The sequence below is a fragment of the Lynx rufus genome, unplaced genomic scaffold, assembly GCF_022079265.1.
Source record: "Lynx rufus isolate CCGP_SWC_20201006 ecotype Redwood Valley unplaced genomic scaffold, mLynRuf1.p SCAF_2, whole genome shotgun sequence".
NCBI lineage: Eukaryota > Metazoa > Chordata > Mammalia > Carnivora > Felidae > Lynx > Lynx rufus.
In genome coordinates this window covers 31,944,270-31,970,215 of record NW_025814834.1, presented here as the reverse complement: position 1 = coordinate 31,970,215, position 25,946 = coordinate 31,944,270, and the positions used below count along the sequence as shown (strand labels likewise).

The following is a 25,946-nucleotide window of genomic DNA, read 5'->3' as shown; positions in this document are numbered from 1 at the left end:
GCAGAAGGAAGAAAGAGCAAATATGGCATGAGAGGAGGCTGAACTGGTGCCCTATTGCAACGGGTCTTGTAAGGAGTTTGGGCCGGATCTCAGACTAACAGGAAGCCAGTGGAGAGTGCCAAGCAGAGGAGCAAGATGAATTAGATTTACATTTTACAAAGATTATTTAGCGCTTGTAATGTGGAGACAGATTGATGTGGGGCCAGTGTGGGGACAGGAAGGTGCAGAGAGAGATGCTGGAGGCCTGACCTAAGGCAGTGACCCTGGCAAGAAAAGAAGAAAAACAACACGGCAGACAGCCAGGAAGTAGAACGTGGGGCTCATTGGTGAATTCACGAGGAGCAGAGGGGGCTGACACACAGGCTTCTGGCTAAATAAGTGCCAGGATGGTGGTGCCACTCGGAGGAGAAACCATCTTGATTAGGGACAACACTTCTCTTTCACTGCTTTTCTACTTTAGATTGGCACACCCAGTTTAGGTGTAGCACAGATAACCTTGCAGGTGCTTTTTAACCCCGTTGTTTGAACTCAAAGGTTCTGGTGTGTGGGCTCCTGTGCACATGCAAATTTTGCCTTCAGTAAGTTTCAAGCAAAGCAAAAGAAAGACATTCACCTGTGGAACTTCAAAAAAGTAAGCACACAGCATTACCAACCCTGGTGCCCACAAGTCGAGTAATAATAAACATTCCACTTTTAATGCAACAGACTTTCCACTCCCCACCCTCACTGCTGGCATCTGCACACACAAATCAAAACCGTCTTAAGTCATGGAATAAAAAATGAAAAAAAAAAAAAAAAGCAAACAAAAAGTGCTTCCTGTGGGGTGAAGGGAAATTTTTGCCCAGTTTATTTCCAGGCACATGAAAAGTAGTTCTGTATATTTAAAACCACAAGTAATTGTATTCTTAACTGAGATTTTTGAGAAGAGGCAGCACGGACAGGATCTCTCACAGCGGTCTCTGACATAAGGCACATTTACATCGAGGCAAGGCCTGCTTTAACATCAGTTACCTCCAAGTGTCTTACAGAGATTGTGTTGGTTGGGAAAAAGCAGATTTAGAATAAAAGTGTGCATATCCAGTTGAAATGAGCTGAGCCACACCATGACGTGTGTTAACTTTTCTCCCCTTGAGCTATAGAAACATTGCACCTGATTTTTTTTTTTTTTTAGGAAATCTCTTTTGTGTTAAAATATTTTTGAACTTCATCTAGGACCTAAGCACCCTATTCCCGCCAAAATATGAGGCCCCCAAATCATGTTATCAGTGATTTATGGGCAGATAAATGAAGACTGGCATGTGATTAGGGTGTGGTAATTAAGAGTGTGGGATTCAGTTTCGTTGGCTGGGTTTGATTGGACTCCATTACTTACTGGCTGAGTGAGCCTGCACTAATTACTTACTAACCCTCAGTTTCCTCATCTGAGAAATGGGAATAATAATGAGATCTACGTCACAAAGAGGCTGTGAGCACTGAATGAGATCATTCATGTGAAGTGCAATGTCTGGCACATGGGTAGGTACTCAGTTAAGGTTCATTATTAGATTTCTGCCCTGCTTCCCTCTGTGTAACTGCAGCTGAGTGCTAGAATTTGTGACAGCTTTCATCAGATGAAGCAAGAGCTTTCCAAACTCAGTTCCAGAGCTAGGCCACAACAAGGTTAGAAAAAGTCAATTATTCTCCACCGCCTCCTTTTTGCTGGAAAAGGACTCCAGTACAATGACGGCGGGTCTGGAGGCATTTCCACTTGATGCGTCAGGGAGCACGTGGAAGGGAAAGGAAGGAAATCAGGGTAACAGGTTCCCAGTTGCCCAGTGTTTCCCGCTCAGGCTGGCTCAACACCTCAAATAGCCTCTTTCACACCCGCTACTGAAGCTGAGGAGCCCTAGAAAAAAGTCTCTCGGGAAATCAGAGATTTAGGTGTGTCACTGTAGGATCAGCCTCGTACCTTACCCTTGGAATCCCTTGGGTCTGGCTGGGTATCCCTAGTTGCTCCTCTGTAGCACCAAACCTGGGTTCTGCTTCAAAGCCTGGACATTGGACTGAAATCTTGGTTGCCCTGACCTACTGACTTCAGCCTCTCACCTGGCTGTCACCTCTGCAGGCTGAGAGTGGATCCTGCCCCGTTACTCCCCAGAAACCCAGCCTGGATCCAGCATCTTGGAAGCTGATTCAGACTTCTGGATGGTTCAGCGGGCTGTGGCCTGGATGGCTCTACCTGCACTGGTTAAGAGTGAGGAGTCTGGAGCCAGACTCTCCGAATCCTAGCACTGCCACTTCCTATCTGACTTGTGCCGGTACTTTGTAACTCTGTGCCTCAGTTTTTCTCATCTGTAAAATGGCAGATTAGTAGTCCCCATCTCACAGAAGGATTAGGAGGATTAAATGAACTAATACACGTATAAAACATAATATAGGGGCGCCTGGGCGGCTCAGTTAGTTAAGCACCTAACTCTTGATTTCAGCTCAGGTCTTGATCTCATGGTTCGTGAAATCAAGCCCTGCATCAGGCTCTGCGCTGTTGGGATAGTCTCTTTCTCCCTCTGCCCCTTCCCCCTGCTTGTGCTTTCTCTCTTTCTCAAAATAAACAGACATTAAAAACACATAATATAAACACACATACATAAATAATCCAGACTAATGTAATGTTAGCTATATTCTATGTTTTATACATATTACACCTGTATTATTTTACATTTAGTTTTGTACACGTTTTGTGTTAAGAGGAGTATTCCATATAAACACTTACATACATACAAATCTCCTTGTTTATATAATAATAATTATTGTTGTTGTTATTATCTGTTCTATCTCCCCACAGGGATGGAGAGACTACGGGTGGGCTTTTCAACTTTCTTGCTTTCATTTGGGGCTATCGATACAGAATTTCTGGTTTCTACAGATTGCTGTAATACGCAGAGCAGGGTTTAAGTTGGATTAACATGTGATCCATCATTTGGGGAATTACACTCTACAGTGAATGTGATATAAGTATTTGTCAGACCCTTCTGTCGCTCCTCTTCCAGATATATCTTCTATTTCAATTTCTGTAATAATTTCCTTTATTGTTTGTCGTGTTTCAAAGGCTTTCTATCTCTGGAGCAAATAACACAAGACAGAAAGGTGTCAAAAAATAGGCTATTTATCATGTGGCTATTTTCACATCCTGTTATCCCTAATAACTATTTAAAAAAAAATTTTTTTTAACGTTTATTTATTTTTGAGACAGAGAGAGACAGAGCATGAACAGGGGAGGGGCAGAGAGAGAGGGAGACACAGAATCCGAAACAGGCTCCAGGCTCTGAGCAGTCAGCACAGAGCCCGACGCGGGGCTCGAACTCACGGACTGCGGGATCACGACCTGAGCGGAAGTGGGACGCTTAACCGACCGAGCCACCCAGGCGCCCCGCCTAATAACTATTGATCAGTGGAGTAGGGTGGTTCTGAGAATAAGCATGGTCTCTGTCTCTGGTTTTATTGGAGCCAGGATGAGGGGAAGTCTGTTCTCAAAATTATCAGCAATCCATGGATTAAGCTGAACCCCATAAGCAGTAATGCCTCTCAAATAGCCATTGACATCAATCGAGAGAGACACCTCCTTGCCTTGATGGTAAGTGTGACACTACATAAACCCTCACCAAACCCACTTCCTTTCCAGCAAATAGAAAACAGTTGAGAACATGAATTCACTGTCAGCTTTGAACACCGGGGAGGATTGTATCTGTTTCTGGCAAACATGAAGTTAGACCTCTGCTATTTCCTTCTCTTCTGCTTTCAAGTTGAAGTCCTAACAGGTAAGTGGCCCATTTAATATTTCTCACTAAGTTATGATTCAAATGAACATGAAGAGAAACCAAAGGTAGGAAAAGTCAGGCGCCAAATAGAAGGGGTTTCTGTTTGTTTTTTGTGTTTTTGTGTTGTGTTGTGTTGTTTTTGTTTTGAAAGCAGCAACAATTACAGAAGAGCCCCAAGCACTTGGGCTCAGGGTGTCTGTGGCGGTGCAGCTGCTGAGAGCGTGGAGTTTGTACCGCTTCCTTTGATATTGTGTTTTAAGATGAAGAAAAAGGTTTCATCCGACCATTAAAATTTTAAATTACCTGCTTGGAGTTACCTGTGAGTGGATCAAGTCGAAGAGTGGCTTACTGTTCTCAGAGAAAGATGAAAGGCAAAATGACTTGTGTCAACTGAATGAAAATAAAATAGTCTTGGCATTTGGACTGGGAATTCTTTTTGAAGGAGAAAATAAAATGGAAGGGCTTTGAAAAAAAAAAAAAGGATTTTGATTTTCATCTTATCTGCGTGATCTTGTGTCAGATATGCCACAGGCTGCCACAGAGGTTTTATTTGACACTAAGTGTCAGGGTCCCTCGAAAAGGCCAAGGAGTAGTGGATGATGTAAAAAGACTCCCTAGCCTCTGGAGACATTAAGGAAAAACAAGCGACCATTCTAAAGTCCTCAATTCTCTCTCTTAGATGGCATATGTCAGACTGTTTGAACGATTTAAATAATGCTACCCACAACTAAATTAATAAACGGGTTTCTGCTGCTTTTAACTTGGTACATTTTTGTAATACTTTTATCCTTCACTCTGATCCATGTTCTTGAGGTTGGCAAAAGCAAAGTGAAATTACATTAAGTTGGAAAGTTCTATTAACACTGAAAGTGAAGGCAGAAATTTAGTAGGTATAATCTTATCTAGCTAGACATAAATTTTGCAGTTGTACAAAGAAATAGATTTTACTTTTCTCTCCAAAAAACTAAAAAGCAAAAGCGGATTGGTCAAATGTTTCATCCTGTGGTAGTTCAAGGTGGCCCAAATGCTCTTAAGTAACGAGGACTGAGGAGTGAACAATCAGAGTCTACTTACAAGTTCCGAAGCCAGCTTGGGACTACTTGCTTGTTTTTAAGGCCTTTTCCACAACGCAGTGAAATCTTTTATTGAACAACAAATGAATAGCTTTGGAATGGATATTTATCCATTCATTCACTCACTCATCTATTCATTCATGCAGCATCAAGCACTGGCCAGGCAGGAGGTACTGTGCAAGCTGCTGTGTGAACAATGATGAGCAAACCCTCATCAGCCCCTGCTCTCATGACGCTAACTGAATGACTGAGACATTAATCCAGTAATCCCATGAATTAGTGATCACTATAGCCAGAATTCAGAGGATGTCACAAAGAATCCTCTCTAGACTGAGTAGATACGGAGGTGGGGTTTGGAAGTGATATTCAAGTCTTTTCTGTGGACGTGGCACTTGAATTAAGATTGGAAGGGTAAGAATAAATGGGGGGGATCGTATGAGAGTGAGGAAGAAGATTCCATACCAGGAAAAGAAGAAGTGCAAGAGGAAATGAATTAAGGTCAGGAAACTGGAATAAGGTAGATGTGCCTGAAGGAGAGGGGTTTGGGAAGGTAGAAGATGATGCTGGAAAGGAGAGCAGAGAGCAGACCATTGAGACTATATGGGCCATTTAAAGAATTTTGGATTTTTTCCAAGAACATTGGCTCAAGTCACTGAAAGGGTTGTACTGCCCAAATGAACCCCAGTATGTTAAACCCACTTGGGCACTTAGAGTTGTTGATAATGTGCTTATTATCAGTCTGATACTTGAATTAATAATCGTGTTATATCTATGGAAGGATGAATCGAGTTGTTAGACTAAGCTGGTAAAGAAATTGTGCTTCTAGAACGATGTTCGTCTTAAGCTCTAGTGGAATAATACCAGAATTCACTCTTACCACACAGAACACTATGCCATGTGACAAGCCATTTTTTGGTTTGACAGGCGGCAAAACAGGCGTGAATGACTAAATGGAGATTCTAAGTTGCTACCAGTCTCCATGTTCAAAATACCATCACGCTGCATATATCTAGCACCAAACGGTTCTTAAGAGCCTAAAAGAAGTATGCCAAGCACTCGCAGGTCTTTTCTTTTGGCATATTTTTAATCCTCCCAACTAAGTAGGCTCTCTCATCCCACAAAAAGGGGGAGTATTCTTATCTTCAGGTGATGTTTGAAGAATCTCAGACCAGGAAAGGCTGAGTGATTTGTTACACAGTAATTAGTGGCAGAACCAAGATTACAACACAAAATATACCTGACTCCAGATTTCACATTCTTTCCTCATTGTGTTGAGGTAGCAAGAGCTATAACAAATTTTAAAAGGAGAGAAATTCTCAGGTTTGCATTTGGTTGATGAGTTAATAGGTTGGAAACCTTGGTGATTTCTAGTCTTTAAAAAAATATTTTTTTAATATTTATTTTTGAGAGAGAGAGAAAGAGACAGAGAGAGAGACAGAGTACGAGCCAGGGAGGGGCAGAAAGAGAAGACGACACAGAATTCCAAACAGACTCCAGGCTCCAAGCTGTCAGCACAGAGCCTGACGTGGGGCTCGAACCCATGAACCGCAAGATCATGACCTGGGCCAAAGTTGGACGCTCCACCGACGGAACCACCCAGGTGCCCCAGTGATTTCTAGTCTTAACCATTGATCTCAGTGTAAAATTTAACAAAGTCATCATCTTGTGACTCCGGAGTAATAGGAAGCTCCTCGTTATAAAAGGGTCTGGAAAAAACGTGAACCTCTACCTGGGTTTGGAAGACCCTCTTTCTACACCTTATGAGCAGTGAGAACCATGTGGGTGAGCTTATGAATTCTGATTTCAGAAAGACCACTGTGAAAGCAGCGTGGATGCTGTACCTGAGTGGGAATGATGGACGTGAGATGGTGCCTAATAAATGTGCATGTCTCACAATGTGTTCTGGGAAGTGGCTGGGAGGATAACCCTCAGGTGCAAGTTGAGCCTTGCTGTTGATTCCAAGGCATCCAATCTGTGACCCCTGAATTCCATCACCTCAGGAAAAACAGCCCTTTGCTGCCTGCAGACGGGCTCCCCATTGAGATTAGAGAGAAGCCTGCTGATCTGAGCTGACCTTCAGCCCCTCCCACAACCCCCTCAAGTAGTCATGTTGGAGTGTTAAAAACCCAGATTGTTGACTTTTTTCCCCATTGATGAATTCAGGCCATTCCCAGTGTGATGAGCCTGAAAATCTGATACACTTGATTTTATCCCTTCATTGTCGTGTTTATTTCTATTTCTTTTCCTTTGCTGTTGAATCCTTTTAACTAAGTTCCTTTTAACTTCCTTCTTTGCTTCTGTAATTTGGAAGGTTCACTACAGTTCTTAACTGAGTAGTCATTATGTTTAGAGCATCTTGAGTGCCTATTATTGGATTAAAATAATGACAATGGCCTTGCCTGATGTGCTGACTCCACACTCCCCATTGATCTGAGAACTCCTGAAGGTTCTTCCCGTCCCACTCTCACGCTGTCCAGTTAGCACAACCCCACCCCAATCTTGGGCTTTGAAATAATAATTGCAGATCATTGCCAGGTTTCCTCTTACAGTATTTCTTGTCTGTTTGAAGGATCTCTTCTTCACACTTCCTTCACCTATTTTCAGTGCCAGCACCCCTCTTGCCATCTGCTCCTGTCTTGTGATCTCTGTTTTGATACAGTGATTAGAAGACTTCTATCATTTTCTGCAGATACCTCGAACTCTGTGAATTCCAGCACGGGTAAAGAAGTCTTTCTTTAACTCTGATGGGTGACCAATATCTTTTCTGGGAATAGGATTCCTGGACTGAAGTCTTTTCTCTGAATTCTCTGTGGATCCCCATCCACTGTCTGCTGGCTTCTAGGGTTACAGGTGAACAGTTCCATGCTACTCTGATTCTCGCTCATTTGTAAGTAACTTTAAAAAAATCTCTTGTATGCTATTTATTTCAATATTGGAATTCAGGAATTCTGCCAGGGCATGCCTAGCTCTGAGTATTTTCATTAATATCGCTTGGGACTGAGTGAGCCTTTTCAATCTGTAGACTTGAGGGTTTTGTTTTGGTTTTTTGTTTTTTTTTTTAATTTTCAGGGCTATTTTTCTCCCCATAGTTTAATCATATCTTTTTCTTTGTCTTTTTCTCTTCTTTCTAGGAATATCTATTATTCTCATGTACGATCTTGAGTGCCGTGTTTTTTCAGCCATAGTGAACACAGTGGCTTTCCTAATTTCTCATTGTTATTGGCAACCCCCTCAGATGAAGTGGAATAGCATAGTTTTTAAATTGCTAACAGCATATTCCCATTTCTTGGTAGAAACAGAATGTAGTGTGTAGACAGGGCCTGATTCTCATTTTGGTTTTGCTCACTGTAAGGTGTATAAACTTGTTTGACTTAAAAAAAAAATGGCCTCAATATTCACAGTTGTAAACTGAGCAAAACCCACAACTTATGCTACCTTCCTAGCTTAAGGATAGGAAATTTCTATGTAAAAGGATTTATTAAACTTTGTAAATAAAAATCATCTGTGGCCTTTTAATACCCAAGGAAAGGGCCACATTTACTCATTAAAGGCTCATCTGTGCTATTGCTATTCTAATAAATTGAGTCCTTCAAATGGCACTTTTTGGTCATCCTAAGTAAAATAGGACCTTTGGCATTTGAAGACTTCTTATGAAAATTCAAAACTAGGGGCACCTGGGTGGCTCAGGTGGTTAAGCATCTGACTTTGGTTCAGGTCATGATCTTGCAGTTCGAGAGTTCAAGCCCCACATTGGGCTCTGTGTTGCCAGTTCAGAGCCCTCTGAGCCTGGAGCCTGCTTCTTTGTCTCCCACTCTCTTTGCCCCTCCCCTGTTCTCTCTCTCAAAATCTGAACATTAAAAAATTAAAAAAAATTCAAAACTATATTTTGGAAAGTAGAACTTAAGTATTTAGAAAGTATACAACACAAATGAAAACTGTTAGTCAAAACATGATTTTTTTCATTGCTTTAGCCTGTAAGGTTGATCAAAACAGACCAAGATTTCCAAGTTTAAAGAGAGTCAGATGCTGGGGATATGGTCCTCCTCTGGGTCACGTATAACGTATTGATGCCTGTTTCTACTTTGCGTGAGGCAATGCTAAGAAAAATCGAGTTGACTCTAGGGACAGTGACAGACTCACGAATTTTGGTTCTGTCAACCACTAGTTCTGATAGTAGCTTTTGTTTGTCGGAGCTGTGTTGACATAGGCATGGCACTTTCAACAAGCAATTAGAGATCATTTTAATATAGCTGTTTTGAATTTGAGAAATCAAACTTTTTACAGCCAACGTTTATATTTCCCTAGGACTCATCACCAAAATGTCCATTCATGGAAAACAACAACAAACAAACAAATCCTCTAGTTCACTCACAAGAAAAGTTGTGTTTATGTTGTACTATGTCTAAAACAAAAATATCACATTATTTCCTGTTTGTACCTGTTGAATGATAACGAAAGTTTGTATGTGTGAATCCATGTTTTTACATGTCTACAGGCAGAGAAGTTACAGAATAAAAGAATTTTGTCAGAGCAAAGAGCTAGACTTTATTGCAGATTCAAATACACAGGGTAGCTCATAGCTTAACACGTGGTTGTTGAATGAGCATATCTAAAGAAATGCGTTCAGCACAAAGTAATTTTATATCTAAGAAATTATTTTATGTATTTTTGGTATATGATAACTTTTTAAATCACAGAATACATATGTGGCATCAATGTAAATAGTACTTAAAGTACTTGGGATGATAATATACCCAATACATCTGGAAGGAAAAGAAATATCCAAACATAACTTGCCAATCAAGTTTAATGTTAAAAGCTTCTTTTTTTGTTTCTTTTTTTTTTTTCCAGCAAGTCTCTTTAGCTTCTGGGCTTCGGGTTCTGTAGCATTAGAGGGTTGGACTAGGTTAGTGGACTAAGAGTCTCCTTAAGAATGCGGGCTCTGGTCTCAGATTGTCTAGGTTCATATTATGGTTCCACCACATACTGGCTCAATAACTTAGGGCCAGTGATTCAAGCCTCTGTTTCCTCAAAATATGAAAGTTTCCTTAAAATAGAAAATCCAACATAAAAGACTGTTATGAACATCAAATTATGTATTGCATGTAATGCATTTAACAGTATTCAAGAAACTCTCAATGCTTATAAATTGCTGTTGTATTATTATTTGGAAACTTTTGAAAGCTGAAATATTTATTTAACTTCCAGACCTATTAGGCTTCAGAGAGTTGGCCAGGTAGCATTCAGTTTGAGTCTTTGTCTTTGGACTGGGAAACAAGTATTCTCCAGTAAACAGAATCCCTTGCTCTGCTTTTCTCGTTCTTCTCCTCAGTCCATTGCAGGACATTTGCCAAACATGCTCAGCCTCCATGTTTTTCTATGCATTCATTTATTTTATTGAGCTTATAAAATGTTCTAGCTCCTTGGATGGTTTAGGTGACCATACTACAGTTCTTATCCTTGTGAAGCTCATGGTTAAATGAGGAAGACAGACAAAATAATTATGATCTAAGATGATATGCATTGTAAATACGTTGGTGTAAACAAAGTATTATTGAGAGCATAGAGATAGGTGTCTTTGTCTGGGGTCTCAGGGACCAATTTAAAATGGTTCTTAAAGAATGCATGGGGGTTTCTAAGAAGACAAAGAAGTACTGGGATATTCTAGTTTATGGGAATAGTTTAAGGATGTGAGAAGAATGGCCAAAAATTTAGTATAGGTGGACCATATATGGTCCACAGATTGTGAAAAGAGCTGGTGTCATGCTAAGAAAATTGATTTTTTACCTCATAAGTAACAATATAATAGAGACTTTAGGCTGGGGAGTGAAATGCTTTTTAGGAACACAAATTTGGAAGCAGCATGGAGGATGGATTTGGAAACGGAGAGACTGCTGCTGAGGCCAGTCAAGAAGCTTCCACAGAGGAGGGAAGACACAAAAATGCCTTGGGTTGGCAACAGAAATAGAGAAAAGCAACTGAATTCAAGAGATATCCTTGAGCTAAAGTCAACGGGACTTAGTGGCCAATTGGATCAGGAGAACCAGAGAGAGGGAGGTATGAGGAAGGGGGTCAGTCTAGTGACTCCCTTAAATGACAAGGTTTGGGTTTGGGAGTGAATATTGAGTTCAGGTTGGAAATGTTATTCTTGATCTATCAGAGGAAACCAGATAGAGATGTTGAAAGGAAACTGGTGATAAAGGACTGGAGCCAAGGGAAGGGGTGGCTGAGATAAAGGTGAGTGTTACTAGAGTAGAGAGGAGAGCTGGAGCCTTCAGTGTAACAAGCTCACCCAGCCAATGCCTTGTCTATGTGCCCAAAGGAGGGATGGGAAGTAATGTGGATATTCTTGGGTGCCAATAAAATTCTTTCTCCCTCCCCTTCTGTGTAAGAGACGTGGGCTCATTTAATCTCATGTAATTTCCCTGGTGGGGCAATTTTAAATCACTGACAATGAATTAACTAGGAAAGTAACTTGTTTGCAACTTAACTGTTACTTCATGAATATTGCGACAAAGCTTTATAGCATATTTGATATTCTTCTGTTTTTATGAAGAAAGTTTTTACCAGAAGAAAATCATTTTTCCATATTTTTCTTATTCTGTAATAGGATACACACTTTAGAGGACCGAGGGTTGTTTTATCCCCCCAACAAATTTCCTTGGAGAGTAAAAACAATACACATATTTGTGTGTGTATGCGCGCGCATATACACACACACGCACGAGCTCTTTTGGCTTTTTGATTTTCTCCTCACTTCTTCACATCTTTTGTCTTTGTTAGGAAGTTAGATCAGATTGGGTTTATTTTGTTTATCCTCCCTACTCACTTCAATCACTTCTTTGGAGTATGGATGCCTTTGAATAGTAATGTAAGTATAGAAATGATGCGTGTATAAAAATATGTAATCAGGATTCTAAAAGTTTTAGCCAGTAGACTCATAAAAAATGACAATACTTTAATTAAAGGTGAAAAAAAGTGGTAAATGCACATTTTTTTAAATGCCAACATTTCTTAGTAAAAGATAAAATGTAACAAACCCTAAATAAACGTTGCAGTTTTTAGGACTTCACCTCTTATGTCACACTCATGTGCCGTGCTAAGCTAAAGTTTATTGTTTGATTACAGAAAACATGTTTAATAAGCACTATCAATAATTGCATACTCAGGAGATCTTATCTTTCTATCGCTCTGAGACCTTTGTGGAGGTTTGTGGTTAGAAGTCTGAGTTAAGGAGAATGAAATAAAATTACTGTTTTGTCTCACACCCCCTGCAGTTGTGTGGGTTTTCTAAAGTGTTTTTGTCAAAAGATTTCAACAGGGGATAATACAACTGCTTACAAGGAGTCCTGGCAGGATGGGTTCCAGTAAGGCCATCTTATACTATAGAAATGGAATGGTTTAGATATTTAAAAAAAAAAAAACAACAACAACGTACAAATAAACTCTTCTGAGCCACAGTACAATTCTCAGGAGAATGATCTTTTCTTCTGATTTTTTTTAACAACCTCCACAGTTCCCACGCCCAGGGGATACCAATGTTCTTATCCCTTAAATAACTTGAAAACCTAAAGAAATCACCTAATATAAGGACCGTGATTTTACTCTTGGAAACATTAGTCCACTGATGTCAAGAGTAAAGTTATAACAATCATAGTTAGCAGCAGTTAACAGGTTTGAACCTCTATTGGGAAGGTTGTACCCTTTAGACATGGTAGTCTATGTGATTAAGAAGACACAATACCTGTTCTCCAGAGTACTTATAATCCAGGAGTACTAACAAGTAAACAGATATGGTAGCAAAACAAAAACTAATACTTAATATTTAGATTTTGAGACCCATTACTCGGAGTCAAGAGGACATATTTCTATTGTGTTTTAAATAATGTATTAAGTGCTGAAAGATATAGCATGGTGTTTATCCTAAGTCACTAACATGCTGTAGTTATGAAACATCTGAGTGTATTAGAAGAATCATTGGTCCAGGGGCCCCTGTCTTGGCCATACACTGGGCAATTTTAAAGACTGTGCACTCTGGAGGATCTAAATAATCAACCAGGTTTAAACTTGTCCTCTCCTCTGTAGAGAATCATCAATCATCTAAACAAGTCTTTATGAACCTAGTAGATATTTAAAGAGAAAGAATCTGTTTCTTTAGAGCTCAGAGAGAATTTTCTTTAGAATCTGACATTCCATTTCAGGAGATACCCTTCATGCTTGATTATACATTTGCATGTACTTGCTTCTAGAAGAAAGACAACATGGCATAGCTAATCATGAGATCATGTTCCAGCAATGAGCTATGGAATCCTGAGCAAGATACTCACTTTTCTGCCCCAAGTCTAGCTTGATAAATGTAAATATAAAATGAAAGGCTTAACTGGATCATTTCTGAGAGCCTTTTGGTTCTTACATTGTATATTCTATTCATCGCCCCAGATTTATAACATCACCGAAATCTACATATTCATTAGTTCATCTCTGTGTCTAATAAATATTTATTATGACTTACTACATACTACAGATGCTATTGTAGATAGTTGGGATGGATTGGTGAAGGAGATCAACAAGGTACCTGATTTTAAATAGTGGGGTAAACCTGATGTAACAGTGGGGTAGCCAGACAATAAATAAGTAAATAAATAAACCAGATTATTTCAGGCAATGATGAATATTTTCTCTCAGTAATAGGACAGAAATGACTTGGGGGTGTACTTTGGATTGAGTGGTCAGTGGTCGCTAAAGAAGTAGTAGTTATGTGAAGACTGGAGAGAACATTCTAGATGAAAAACCAACAAATTCGAAGCCCAGGGGACCAGCTTCTTATATTTGAGGAATAGAAAGAAGAGCTGTATGACTGCAGCGTAGTGAGTGACTGGTATAAAATGGTGTTGGAGAGCTATGTAGGTCATGCAGGTCATGGAAACTAGGCTGAGGAGATGAATTTAATTCTAAGTGAGATTTATGTTTCATAAGCAGGGCAATGACACAATCTGTGAATGTTAGAAGATCATTCTGGCTTCCCTGAAGAGAATAGATGGTAAAAGGGCAGAAGTGAGAGCAGCAAGTTAGGAGACTCTTGCAGTCCTAAAGAGAGATGATATGGTTTGGCCCAGTTGAAGTTTAGATGCAGGAGCAGTGGATGGACTCAACCAGACATAAAACAGAAGTACAGGAAGTTAGGCCTTCTTCCCGTAGACAGACTTTAACATGATCCTGTAAGCTCAGTCTGTAGTGATCACTGTCTCGCTTCATGTGGCTGCCTGCTTCCATTACCCGTCCCTTGGTTGTTGCTAGTGGCACTTCAACCGTAGATTAAACCCAGAATCTTTTCTGCACCCAAGAAGTTGTATTCCCTGTGGACAAATAATCTAACCTGTCTGGGTCTTCAGAAAGAATTGGACTTGTATAATTTCTAAGTTTACCAGGTCTAATTGTTTATGATGCTGAGTGGGGGTTGAACCATGTTACAAGAAACACAAATGTGAAGGAGAAGGTGTTTTGGGGAGTCTGAAACACGGACAGACCGTGTCTATGAGAACTTAGATGGAGATGATATGTTAGGGAGGAAGGTGAGGAACTTATCAAAGACTGTGGGAAGGGAGATTTTGGAAGATGATTTTATAAGAAGTGGTATGTAAAAAAAAAAAGTAAGCTGAGATAAAGGAAGAAAGAACAGAAGAAAGATTGGTGAGGGGAACTCTCACAATTTTTAACTTCTGGTACAGCAGAGGAACTGATCAAACAGATCTGACACTCAACCAAAACGAACACTGGCTATAAAAATTGGTGTTATGACACAAGCACTCCCAGTTGAATATTAGATCTGGAGATGAGAAGATCCAGGAAGGGTGAAGAAAAGATTCTAGTTGTTTCTGCAGTTATAAGAAACCAATACATTCTGATTTTCCTTAAATTATCTGCCTACCCGCTAAATGCTTTAGCCATGGTAATAGGAATGATCTCCTTTTGATAGTGTTTTTTCACATGTCTCCAAAGGCTAAAGAGCATTTTTAATCAGGTACTGAAAGCATATCTGTTCTACAAGTGCCAAAGTAATTATGAAGCACTTGATTAAATGTCATACCTGCTTCTTTTAATTGAAAACATTCAAATTGCAGACTTAGAGTTGTCAAATGGTTTTCCAGATGAAAAGCTTAAGCATTGGTTACGTAGAAACATAAGTCAGGCTTCTTATCGCTATCTTTAATAATAAAAAGCCCACCTAGATTAAATATGATTAAGTGAACAAGTCAGAGTGCCCAGCAGAAATGACACTTTGGAATCCCCAGCTACTCCTCTGATGTCAATGGCACACATCCTTGGCATTATCACTCAAGAAAAACTTAGGTAGTCTTCTTAGCCCTACCTAAACACTTTCACAGGCAAGGAAGATAGTCTCATTCAATTTATTTCTCCTGACCCCCCTGGAATATCCCAGTAAGATTCTGGAACAGAGAAGACTATTGGAACAACAACAAAGTAATAGCCTATCTTGCAATCTTCTTTGGATAGGTTTTGATCCTGGATCCCTAGTGAGTAAGTGTTGGAAAGAACTTGAAGATGTTTTGGTACTTCCTTATTTCACAGATGAAGAGACCAAAGTCAGAGGGGTACCAGAGTCACAGACTTGCTATGGCAAGGCCAGAATTTTCCTCTCATTTCCTTGGGAATCACTGTGTTGCATCTTCCACTACTCTGCACTGCTGATCATTACCTTTCATCTTGTGTTGGGTTGTGGGTCATAGTGTGGGCATGGGGCAGAGAAGAGAAACTTATGACAAAACATCTTCAGAAATACAAGATAGGGCATCTATGTCTATGTGTTTACATGGTGGCCACAGACACTTTGGCCCCAAGATCTCTGTGGTTTACTTGCTGCCATTCTAAAGTCCTGGGAAAATTTGCTCTGGACATTTAAAAAAAAATTTTTAAATATTTAGTTTTGAGAGAGAGAGGGAGAGGGGAGAGGGGAGAAGGGAGGGGGGAGGGATGGAGGGAGGGAGGGAGGGAGGGAGGGAGAGAGAGAGAGAGAGAGAGAGAATATGAATGAGCAGGTGAGGGGCAGAGAGAGGGAGACACAGAATCCAAAGTAGGTCCCAGGCTCCGAGCTGTCAGCACAGAGCCCGACATGGGGCTCAAACTTGCAAACCGTGAGATCATGATCTGAGCCAAAGTTGGATGCTTAAATAACTGAGCCACCCCCCTCCCCCTTCCCCCGCTGGTGCCCTGGACATTTCTAAAGAAACTGAGAACCAGCCCACTGATTTTATTCTCTGCAGGAGAATATAGAGTCCTAAACATCAGAGCAATAGTCATGCAGCATAATTTATTTTCACATAAATAAGTCCCCAAGAAAATATCTTTCATTTTAATCTAATGTAGACTGCATATATATCCATGCTATCAGTTATTTCCTTTTGCCTTTTGCTTACATTGTTTCCTCTATTTTTAAAATGAAGACAAGCATTATTTTCCTTCTGTATAGTTACAAATTTTTGTTCTAGAACAAGACATCTATACAGAAGACTGAACATCAGTGCACAATAAATAATTATAAAGCATACTACCTTGCCTGCATAATCACCACATCTCAAGAAATAAAACACTGTCAACACACAGAAGCCTTTCTACCCCCTGGGTTTTGCTTCCTGATCCAACATTTCCTTCCCTTTATGTAAAACCATTAGACTGAACTTTGTGATATCCATTTAGGTTATATTTTCTATTTAAAATTTTCTAAGTGTTTGTTTATTTTTGAGAGAGAGAGACCGAGACGGAAACAGAGCATGAGCAGGGGAGGGGCAGAGAGAGAGGGAGACACAGAATCCGAAGCAGGCTCCAGGCTCTGAGTTGTCAGCACAGAGCCCTACACGGGGCTCGAACTCACGAACCAGGAGATTATGACGTGAGCAGAAGTTGGACACTTAACTGACTGAGCCACCCTGGCCCCCTGTTTCTATTTTCTTAGTCATTAGGCAAGAAATCACAACATGCATACTTCACTTACCAAAGTTTCTCATTATACATACCTTTACTATTTCACTTTGTTTTTTATTGTTGATGTTGAGACATCACCTGCCAGTCTAATAGTTCCTTCTCTGAAGGTAAAGTGTCTCTTTTCTATGGCTGCTTTTAGGATTTCCATTACGATGTATCTAGATGTGCACATTTAAAAAAAAAATCTGCTAGGGATTTGTTGGGATTCTTGAATCTGGATGATGACTGCACTTCAAATAATTTTCCTAACCTAATTTTCTAGTTCATCAATTCTCTCTTTAGCTCTAATATGCTTTGAAAATATCCATGGAATTTTTTTTTTTTATTTTTAAATTTTTTTTTCAACTTTTTTTTTTTTATTTTATTTTTTTATTTTTGGGACAGAGAGAGACAGAGCATGAACGGGGGAGGGGCACAGAGAGAGGGAGACACAGAATCGGAAACAGGCTCCAGGCTCCGAGCCATCAGCCCAGAGCCTGACGCGGGGCTCAAACTCATGGACCGCGAGATCGTGACCTGGCTGAAGTCGGACGCTTAACCGACTGCGCCACCCAGGCGCCCCTGGAATTTTTAATCATAGTCTGGATTTTGCCAGTTTTATTTGATTCTTTTTCAAATTAGGTTTTTTGTTTGTTTCTTTTAGTTTCCTTTGCTTTGCAGAGGTTATTAGAAGTTTGTCTTTTACTGCCTTCAATGCAGTAAGCCCCGTTGTTTGTTTTGGGATCTGACAATTCAAATATAGGACTTTAAGGGGGCTTTGTTTCTGTAGTCCATTGTTTGTTTTGTTTCCTTGCATGTCTGAATAATTTTTCTGGTGTGCTTGTCATTGTTTTTAAATATTATTTGTGGATAGGATTTGAGGCCTACAATGTAAATCTTTCTTCCTAGAATAGTTGCATTTTTACTCTCAGTAGCCTAAGGGTAATAATGATCCAAAATGACCCTGAACAAAATTCAAGGATTTAGGTTTTCTGGACCATTGAAGTGATTTGAGCTGGTTTCCTTCTGGTTTAACCGGAGTCCAAGAAGGGAACCGTTTGAGATCCCAACTTACTGAGGAGAGGATGGCCTTCTAGATTTCTCACTTTGAAGACTCTGGGAGTTGAGGCATGAAAACAAAAATTTGAACCTGGGAGAACAGCAAACACTCAGAGTAAAAGCAACTTCTAAACTCTGCTCATTTCTCTGAGTTCTGGTTCTTCAGATTTAACCCACCAATTTCTTCTCTTTGCTAAACCTTCTTAAGCCTTTTAATAATATTTTTTAGACCTTTTGTTCAGCAATTTTGGTTGTTTGGGTGTGGGAATTTGTTGGAATCTGGGTGGTCATAACCAAAACACTAGAACACTTAGGCATATTTTCACAGTCAAATCTCCAAGTTGAAAATCTATCCCCTTGTAATATGGAATCTAAATTAAAGAGATCTAAATTAAAGCCTGTAGATATTAAGAAAAATAAGTAACTGTGCTAAATCTTAAATAAAATTAGGACAATTAGTGCAAGCAGAGTTGTGGCAGGTAACCAACCTGCATCATGTTTAGTCATATCATAAATTAAAGTTCTTTCAGAAAGCAACATGGCAATACGTAGCGCCATAACATGTTTAAACAGTTTGACTAGGTCATAAAAGCAAAGTGCTAAAAATCACCCTAATATTCAACACTGGAATGCTTTAACAAATTATATATTAACATTATGTCCTAATATACATACAGTCATTAAAAAGGATGACTGTGACAACTATGTAAGAAATGGAACTTTTATGATATATCATTAAGTGACAATAGCAGAACACAAAGAAATATGTCTATAAAACAAGTGTATATCTGGAAGATAGAGGGGAAATATACACAGATAGTATGTCTATTTCACAATAGGGCTGGACAACTTTTTTTCCTTCAACTTTCTTTTTTTACTTGCTATATTCTCTTTAAGAATAAAGACAAATTTCAAAACTTAAGCAAAAAACTTTCATGCTAATAATTTTCCCAATTTTAGTGAGAAACTTTCGTATAAAAAAAAAAGGAAAAAGGAACAGAAGAGAACAGTTACTTATAACCCAGTAACTCAGAATCTGCAACCAGACTAAAACCATTTTGGCTCCTTCCTTGTGTGACCTCTGTGTAGCTTTCAAAAATACCCTTGGCTTCCTAGAAAGCTTAAAATGTATTGGAAAAAAAAAAAAGAAAAAGAAATTGACAAAAATCTGGTGCCTTACCATTGTTATCAGACCTTGATTCAATTCTCAATGGATCATGTTCAGAGAAGACACATTTCTATCATTTGAAAATGATTCATCTGTTGTTTTACTGACAGGAGGGTATAGTGTAAATATATATTTATATATAATTGTTCATTTTTTAGTTTAAGCTATTTTTCACTTTTTAAAGTTTTTTTGTAAGTTACATCATTCCCCAAATTTCATCCCAAATCTTCCTTTGTTTGACAAAGTGCTAATCCTCCTTCAATTTCAATTTTAAAAATCAAAAGGGCATTATTTGATTCTATAAACAAAATTAGAACCCAACCCCCCACCTTTATTTGAAGAGTACTCCCTTCCTAGCATTAATTCAGATGTTTTACTACATATTTGTTTATCATCTGTCTCCAATATAAAAGCATAATCAGATAATATGGTGCCTGCCCTGTGTAAATATATTATTTAATATATTACATATTATATGTTCATATGTCACAAGCAAATTTCTGGTCAGGTTATTTTCGAGGGCAGAGTTTTATTTGTTGTCCTGTTCTTTTGGTTGTGAAATTCTTTCATTTTGGTGCAATAGAGGTGACTTTATGAAGAGAAGAGATAAATTTTGTGCTCAAATACAACTAATAGAGTAACATCTTCATAAAATGTCACTTTTGCTTTGTTTTCTTCCTTTTTATCCAGGAGAAATCAATGATTCTGCCAAGTCCGAGATGTTTACCTTTCACGATGGAGGCATACAAATTTCATGCAAATTCAGTGAGATTGCCTTGCAATTTAAAATGAAGTTGCTAAAAGGGACGGAAGTACTCTGTGATCTCACTAAGACAAAAGAAAGTGGTAACACGGTGTCCATTAAGAATCTGAAATTCTGTCAAACTCAGTTATTCAATGACAGTGTCTCCTTTTTCCTGTATAATTTGGACAATTCTCATGCCAGCTATTACACCTGCGAACTGTCAATTTTTGATCCTCCTCCTTTTCAGAAGAAGAATATTAGCAGAGAATATTTGAATATTTATGGTAAGACACGGTTTTCATCTTTCAGACTTAAGAGTACGTTCCCATTTAACAGCTTTTCTCACTAATGAAAACAACTAAGCAAATGACTACTTTTTAAAGTTTATTTATTTTATTTTGAGAGAGAGAGAGAAAGAGAGAATCCTAAGGAGGCTCCACACTGTCAGTGCAGAGCCTGACATGGGGCTCAAACTCACGAACTGTGAGATCATGACCTGAGTGAGCCAAAACCAAGAGTTGGATGTTTAACCCACTGAGCCACTCAGGTGCCCCTAAGCAAATAAGTATCGTTTGTGGAGCTCATTTTGGTGCAATTGATGGCAATAATTTATCATAAAAATATGCAAGGGATAATTTATTATTATTAATAATTAGTATTAATCAGTAATATGCAATTTGATCACGTAGACTATTGAGGAAGAAATAGGTTACGTTGGGGCACCTGGATGGCTCAGTCGGTTAAGTGTTTGACTCTTGATTTCGGCTCAGGTCATGATCTCATAGTCCACCTTTTAGAGATTCTCTCTCTCCCTCTTCTGCCCCTCCTCCTCCCACTCTCTTTCTCCCTCTCCAAAAAACAAAAAAGAAAAGAAAAAAATAGGTCATGTTGTCTTTAAAACGCATAGGCCATTAAAAATCAGGAAAAAATTTAAGACAATTACCCAAATCTGTGGCCTAATGGCCATTGGCTCTAGTCATGTAAAACTTAAGGTTTTGGTTAGTGCTGGTTTTGTGGAATCAAGTGAGGGGATTGAAAGCCATAGTTTTATACCATTACTTTTCCTACTTAGTCTTCTACAAAAATATAGACAGAAAAAGTCCTTCCTAGTAACCACATTTGTAATCATTTATGTGCATAGAATCTTTCAGGTTTTAGTTTTTAAATGCTTGCTATAATACTGAGATGGTGTTATATACTGTGCATTGGATTCCATGATTGTAATGAAGGCAAACTGCATTTGATTAAATCACTTTTTTGAATTTGGTAAAAGAACTTGTGATTCGGCACCCAAAAAGGAGATTTGTTTCTCACAGTTTTTCCTTAACATGTATCCTTTCCAATCCAGAATCACAGATTTGCTGCCAGCTGAAGTTCTGGTTACCCATAGGGTGTTCAGCTTTTGTTGTAGTCTACATTTTTGGATGCGTATTTCTTTGTTGGCTTACAAAAAAGGTGAGCAATGTCTCTATTTTTCTCGCCTCTGCTTTCCTGAAGAATATCAGTAGTTATTTACTCAAAGCACCTACTGTTCTTGCCAGAGTGATTTGATTAACAGACATTTTCTTTTCCATAAGATAGGTCTACTAACTACTAACTTGGAACAGAAGCTTATTCTATAGCTGCTTCATTCTAAAAAAGGATTTGAGGGCTTATGGAAAGAGCTGTTATTATTATTATTCCAAAAAGATAAGGGAATTGGGGCCAAGAAAACATAAAAAGTCAGAACGAAGATTGAAACATAAAAATAGATGCTTCTGACTTCTGAGAATCATTAAATATGGGCTGCAAATTTGATTCTAAGTTTCCAGAGTCAGGACAAAGATGAAACAGTTTCGTTTCACTCAACTTGTCAGTTAAACAATCAGTGAGAAAGTCTTATAAGGTGTCAGTCTTAGCTGAGAAGTGAATGGCCAACTTCTTTCCATGGCTAAGTTGTTAGGACTGTTTTTGAAGAAGACCATAGAAAAACTAGGAAGAGAATTCAACAATGACAAAACAATCTCTCTGTGCTGGGGGGTGTTATTTCCAGTCTTTCATAATATAGGTTCTCAATGAGAGAACTTACACCATTCTGCATTTTACACAGGTATCAGTGGCCAGACCATGGGTGTATCTGTGCCAGAATGGAATTCAAAAAGAGAGATAAAGAATAGAGTGAGATAGGGCTCACTATCTACAAAAGAAGGGAACAATAAAAACAAAAATGAGGGAGGAAATTCAGCAGAAGGGTCTTTTTATTTAAAGCCCTTTTCATATTGGTCTCCTACTTAGCTGGAAGTCAGGAGCCTACACCACATGCTAACGCTTTTGTCGCATATCACTTCAACCAAGAATAGAAAACAGTGAAAAAAGACCAGGGATGGAGAGGAGGAAGAGCAGCTGACAAACCATGTTTCTGACTTCTCTTTCAGAAGTATCGATCCAGTGGGCATGACCCTAACAGTGAATACATGTTTATGGCAGCAGTGAACACAGCCAAGAAACCTGGCCTCACAGGTATGGCTCCATCTGGGGGTTTGGGTAGAGCAGAGTGTTCTTCACATTATGCTTGGAATTTTAATTTTTTATTTTATTTATTTTTAAAGTTTATTTATTTTGACAGAGACAGAGAGAGAGAGCAAGTGAGCATGTGTATGAACACAAATAGGGGAGGGGCAGAGAGAATCCCAAGCAGGCTCTGCACTGTCAGCTCAGAGCCTGACGCGGGGCTCCATCCCATAGAACTATGAGATCATGACCTGAGCTGAAATCCAAGAGTCAGGTGCTCAACTGACTGAGCCACCCATGTGCCCTTAATTTCTTATTTTAAAGGAAGGCCAAATGTCTCTCTGGCCTCATTTTAGTCTTTTCTGTGGAAATTTGAATTTTTCACTTCAAGTTTATCCTTTTCTGCAGTACACTGCAGACAAACAATGTATTTGTAAACCACTATTAAAAAATAAACGAGCAAAGGATCCATAAAACCACTATTGTATCACCGCAGTTTTCTAATTGGTATTTCAAAAGCTAGCATGATTCTAAGTCTTCCTTGGTAAAAAAGTTCTCTAATTCACCTGATAAGCAGTTATTGGAGATCAGTGAGGTACAAATTGCTGAGTAAGGAGCTGTGGGAGATGCAGGGGTATATGAAGGGTTTTGGACAGAGATTTGGAAGAGAGATCTGGGCTGGTGCTACCAGGGGAAGGAGGAGGAGCTGGTGAGGCTCTTGCTATTCTGGTGGAAAGAAGGTGGAGGGAGAGAGGGCCCGGATGGCTGCACAAGGCCAGTTAGGTGCGACCTTTGACTTTTCCCATTCAGAGCAAACATTGTCAGTTTGAGGTTCATCAAGCTGAGGAGCATCTAGAAAGTTTGAAGCATCCCTTGTGCAAAATTTGTAAGTCTTATGCCTTTGAGGTTGCGACGAGAGGACATATGTGATGAGACAGAAGGCCCCGAAGTTCTGCCACCATTCAGTGGTAAAGGACTTGTATAAAAAGGATGCAAATAGCACCTGTAATCATGGAATTAAAGCATGGGAAGGGATCTAAATGCTCCTTCAGTCTATCTCCTCATTTTTTGGATGAGAGAAGTTGATGCCCAGGATGTTCAGTGACTCTTTTGGTTCCCTAGAGATTTCCCACCATAGCTTTGTCACTAACAAACAGCATGCATTTCATTACTTGCCTATTAAAAAAATCTTTTCTTTTAATGCCTGTGCTTGTTATAATGTGTCTGTTTTAGTTTGGATCCCTGAAAAAACAGACCCCGAGACAGAGACTTGGGTAGAAGTAGTTTATTTAGAAGGTGACCCCAGGGAAAACGGGTGAGGGAGCAGGGAGAGTAAGACAGGCAAGAAGGAAAAGCAAATGGAGATTGCATTACTGAGATCTCAGCTGGAGGCCACAGAATCTCTGAGGAGTGTACAGGTGTCTCCAAGAATTGTTCTTCTGAAGGATGGCAAGTGGGGTATTTATCCAGTGGATCCCATCCCCACTGGGTTGGAGTTGCCTGTAGGGTCCACGAACTTTCTCTCCTCCATCCTGGAGCCATGCTCTATGCTTGGCTCCCAAGTCTACAGAGAAATCCCTGAGACAGAAAGCAGAGTAATGCATGGTGGGCCTCTTGTGCTAGAATGGACAGCATGTACAGAAGTGTCTACCCCAGCTGTGGCTGGGATCAGAGTCGGGCTATTTCACATCCCACCTACGAACTGTAATCACTGAAAACGGCCATAGTGTAAGCTTCTTGAAGGTAGGTGGGTCTCTCCTCTGTATTCTGAAAGCAATATGCATACACAAGTTCAAGCAGAGCATGTCTCAGCACCTCTGTCAAGTATTTATTGCATGATTATGTAAGTAGTACCAGGCCAAGTGATCTGTGTTGGGTGGAGAGAGGGGAGACTCAAGCAAGTCCTGGTCTTCAGTCTGTAATGTCATTGGGAGAGCTGATGTGTTTACATAGAGGGTAGAATCATACGATAGTGTCAAAAGTCCTCAGTTGTGAAGTCGAGAGTTCAGGTCATGTTTATTACAGGAGTTAAGAGGAGGCTGGGTAAAACTTCACGGCAAATATGGAGCTGGTGCTGAGTCTTGAAGCATAGAGTTTGGATGGGGTGTGTGTGTGTGTGCGCATGTGTATGTACAAGAGTCAGATGAAAGGGACAAACTTGTTGAAGGGAATTGGAACAGAGTGCCTTTAAAAATGTTGTGCTACATTTTGTTATAGGTGTGACTCATAATTTGGAACTTTGTGGCACCCAGGCATGAACCACGTGGGCCAGGTCCCCTCTGACTTGAAGCGCAAGATTCCCACGTCCCCTGGACAACAGAGAGTCAGACTTGATTTGAGTACATGCATCTTCTGCTGGTGTTCTGTTCAATCTGGACTAGTGACTATCGGTCAACAGGGGTTTTAAAAGGCTGCTTCAGTACTGTTGGGTTATCAAAAACACCCTCTTGCAACTAGTTTTACAGAAAGCCCAGCTCGTGTGTGCTCAACAAATAGACCTCACTGGGATGGAATTCCTATCTTCATATCTGCTTCTAGCAATGCACCAGCCAGGAGAACAAACACATCTCCAGATATTTTTAAAAGATGCCATGGGTACCGAATCTGCAAAGCAAATGGGCCGCCAATGGCCAGTATCTCTCTGCACTTCACCTATAGACTACCTCTTCTTCCTCTAGGGGTGAGCATTCCTTTTTAGCCGCACAGTAGGGGAAGGTGCTTCAAAATTATAGCTATTTTATTTCTGAGGTATCAACATGTAATTGTACTATTATGATAGGTTAGTACACAGTACTCTTTTCCAACATCTGAACCCCAGTCCTCTATTCCCAAGAGTTTAGATGCCTTCTTCTGCCTTCAGTTTTCCTTTTTAAAATACTCTACATGACTACTTGACAGGCATTCTGTTAAAAAACAATTTTTTGTAATGTTTATTCACTCTTGAGAGAAAAAGAGCATGAGCGTGGAGGGGCAGAGAGAGAGGGAGACACAGAATCTGAAGCAGGCGCTAAGCTCTGTGTTGTCAGCACAGAGCCCTACACAGGGCTGGAACTCACAGACCGTGAGATCATGACCTGAGCCAAAGTCGGCGCTTAACTGACTGAGCCACCCAGGTGCTCCGACAGACATTCTTGAGTAGGGAGCTTTATCTACATTTTCCCCCTCTGCTGCTCAATAAAACACATATTATATATATTTAATTGTAGCCCAATGAATATAATTTGCCTATATTTTCCCTACAAGAATATTTTTGTTCCAGAAAGACCTCTTATTTTCCCAAATTCAGTTAAAATGATTTACTTTGTTGACTTGTTTCTACCACATTAGTGGTAGAAAACATTGCCTAGAATCAGAAGTGACTTTATTGTATGAGTCTGTTTTCTACCATTATCTATGTTTTCATGGTGCTATTAATTCCAAGCGAGGCTGTTTCTATAGGTCATCTTAAAATTGCAAACAAACAAACAAACCCACAAAACCGTCTTTCACTGCCCAACATTGTCCCGGGGGGTAGAGCCAATGATCCATTTAGTGGAAAGCTGTAGTTCCTGGAGGTCACTGACAGACTATAACCCAGATGACCTCCTGGCTTGACAGGTTGAAATGGCCCCATCAGCCCGGAGCAGCCGTCCAGACCT

The 25,946-nt window shown here is 39.7% G+C and overlaps 1 protein-coding gene across 3 annotated transcripts; it reads left to right on the top strand.

The window, feature by feature from the left end:
• Positions 1–3,675: 3,675 nt before the first annotated feature.
• ICOS (inducible T cell costimulator) lies at positions 3,676–25,289 on the top strand. Of its 3 annotated transcripts, none has more exons than XM_047084079.1 (5): positions 3,676–3,794; positions 19,764–20,102; positions 21,167–21,273; positions 22,233–22,317; positions 24,561–25,289. In XM_047084079.1, exons 1-5 carry the CDS (start codon positions 3,737–3,739, stop codon positions 24,713–24,715), a joined length of 744 nt encoding a protein of 247 aa, XP_046940035.1. In that variant the 5' UTR covers positions 3,676–3,736; the 3' UTR covers positions 24,716–25,289. The 3 variants fall into 3 exon arrangements, with proteins under 3 accessions (XP_046940035.1, XP_046940033.1, XP_046940034.1); XM_047084077.1 differs by having other exon boundaries at positions 3,677–3,794; positions 24,526–25,289; XM_047084078.1 differs by lacking the exon at positions 3,676–3,794 and adding an exon at positions 7,213–7,754 and having other exon boundaries at positions 24,526–25,289.
• Positions 25,290–25,946: the final 657 nt, after the last annotated feature.

Bases quoted from the DNA above. Each gene is read 5' to 3' on its own strand.
- ICOS (XM_047084079.1), top strand. From the start codon at position 3,737: ATGAAGTTAGACCTCTGCTATTTCCTTCTCTTCTGCTTTCAAGTTGAA. The intron at 3,795-19,763 runs GTAAGTGGCCCA...CTTTTTATCCAG, and splicing joins TCAAGTTGAAGTCCTAACAG to GAGAAATCAATGATTCTGCC. The intron at 20,103-21,166 runs GTAAGACACGGT...TTTCCAATCCAG, and splicing joins AGAATATTTGAATATTTATG to AATCACAGATTTGCTGCCAG.